Source organism: Sinocyclocheilus grahami, unplaced genomic scaffold (assembly GCF_001515645.1).
Source record: "Sinocyclocheilus grahami isolate Dianchi unplaced genomic scaffold, SAMN03320097.WGS_v1.1 scaffold3926.1, whole genome shotgun sequence".
Taxonomy (NCBI): domain Eukaryota; kingdom Metazoa; phylum Chordata; class Actinopteri; order Cypriniformes; family Cyprinidae; genus Sinocyclocheilus; species Sinocyclocheilus grahami.
In genome coordinates, this window is record NW_015508958.1 from 3,151 (window position 1) to 3,743 (window position 593).

A 593-nucleotide genomic window follows, 5' to 3' on the forward strand; every position below is an offset into this window, starting at 1 on the left:
TGGAGGAAGAGGTGGGAGAGGAGGTAAGATCACACAAGAAAACAGAATACATATGATGATAGATTCAGTTTTATTATCATCTCTGATAATATAACATCTACATAACTCTAACATTGTGGTTTACCTTTGAAGATATAAACCACAAAGTGAATTATGTATTTGCAGGTGGCTTCCGTGGAGGTCGTGGTGGCAATGGTGGTGGTCGTGGAGGATCTGGTGGACGTGGAGGATTTGGTGGGCATGGAGGTGGTGGAGGATTCAGAGGAGGCAGAGGTGGAAGATGTGGATTCAGAGCTAATTTGCTATGTTGATCATCAGAAAATAATGATGAAAGTACTAAATTCAGTTTAATGGAAGAATTTATCTAAAAATGTAAATTCCATCATGTATGCATTCATGCCTTTACAAATCCACAAACTAAATTTTATATATTGAATATACATTAATGTTAAAAAGTTGGGGTCTGTAAGATTTTTAAAAATGTTTTTGAAAGACGTCTCTTATGATCACCAAGGCTGCATTTACATTGAATCATCTACATTGAACAGCAGTGTATTATGTACAATGTCTTGTATAAACAGGCTAAATACACA

General features: G+C 35.9%; 1 protein-coding gene across 1 annotated transcript in view; it reads left to right on the top strand.

Annotated features, from left to right (window-relative positions):
* Window positions 1-462, top strand: part of LOC107576560 (H/ACA ribonucleoprotein complex subunit 1-like) — a 933-nt gene extending 471 nt beyond the window's left edge. Inside the window, exon 2 of the mRNA XM_016262719.1 lies at window positions 166-462. Within this exon, the coding sequence (XP_016118205.1) occupies window positions 166-311 (146 nt within the window). The 3' untranslated portion in view covers window positions 312-462. The remainder of the gene's footprint in view (window positions 1-165) is intronic.
* Window positions 463-593: the final 131 nt, after the last annotated feature.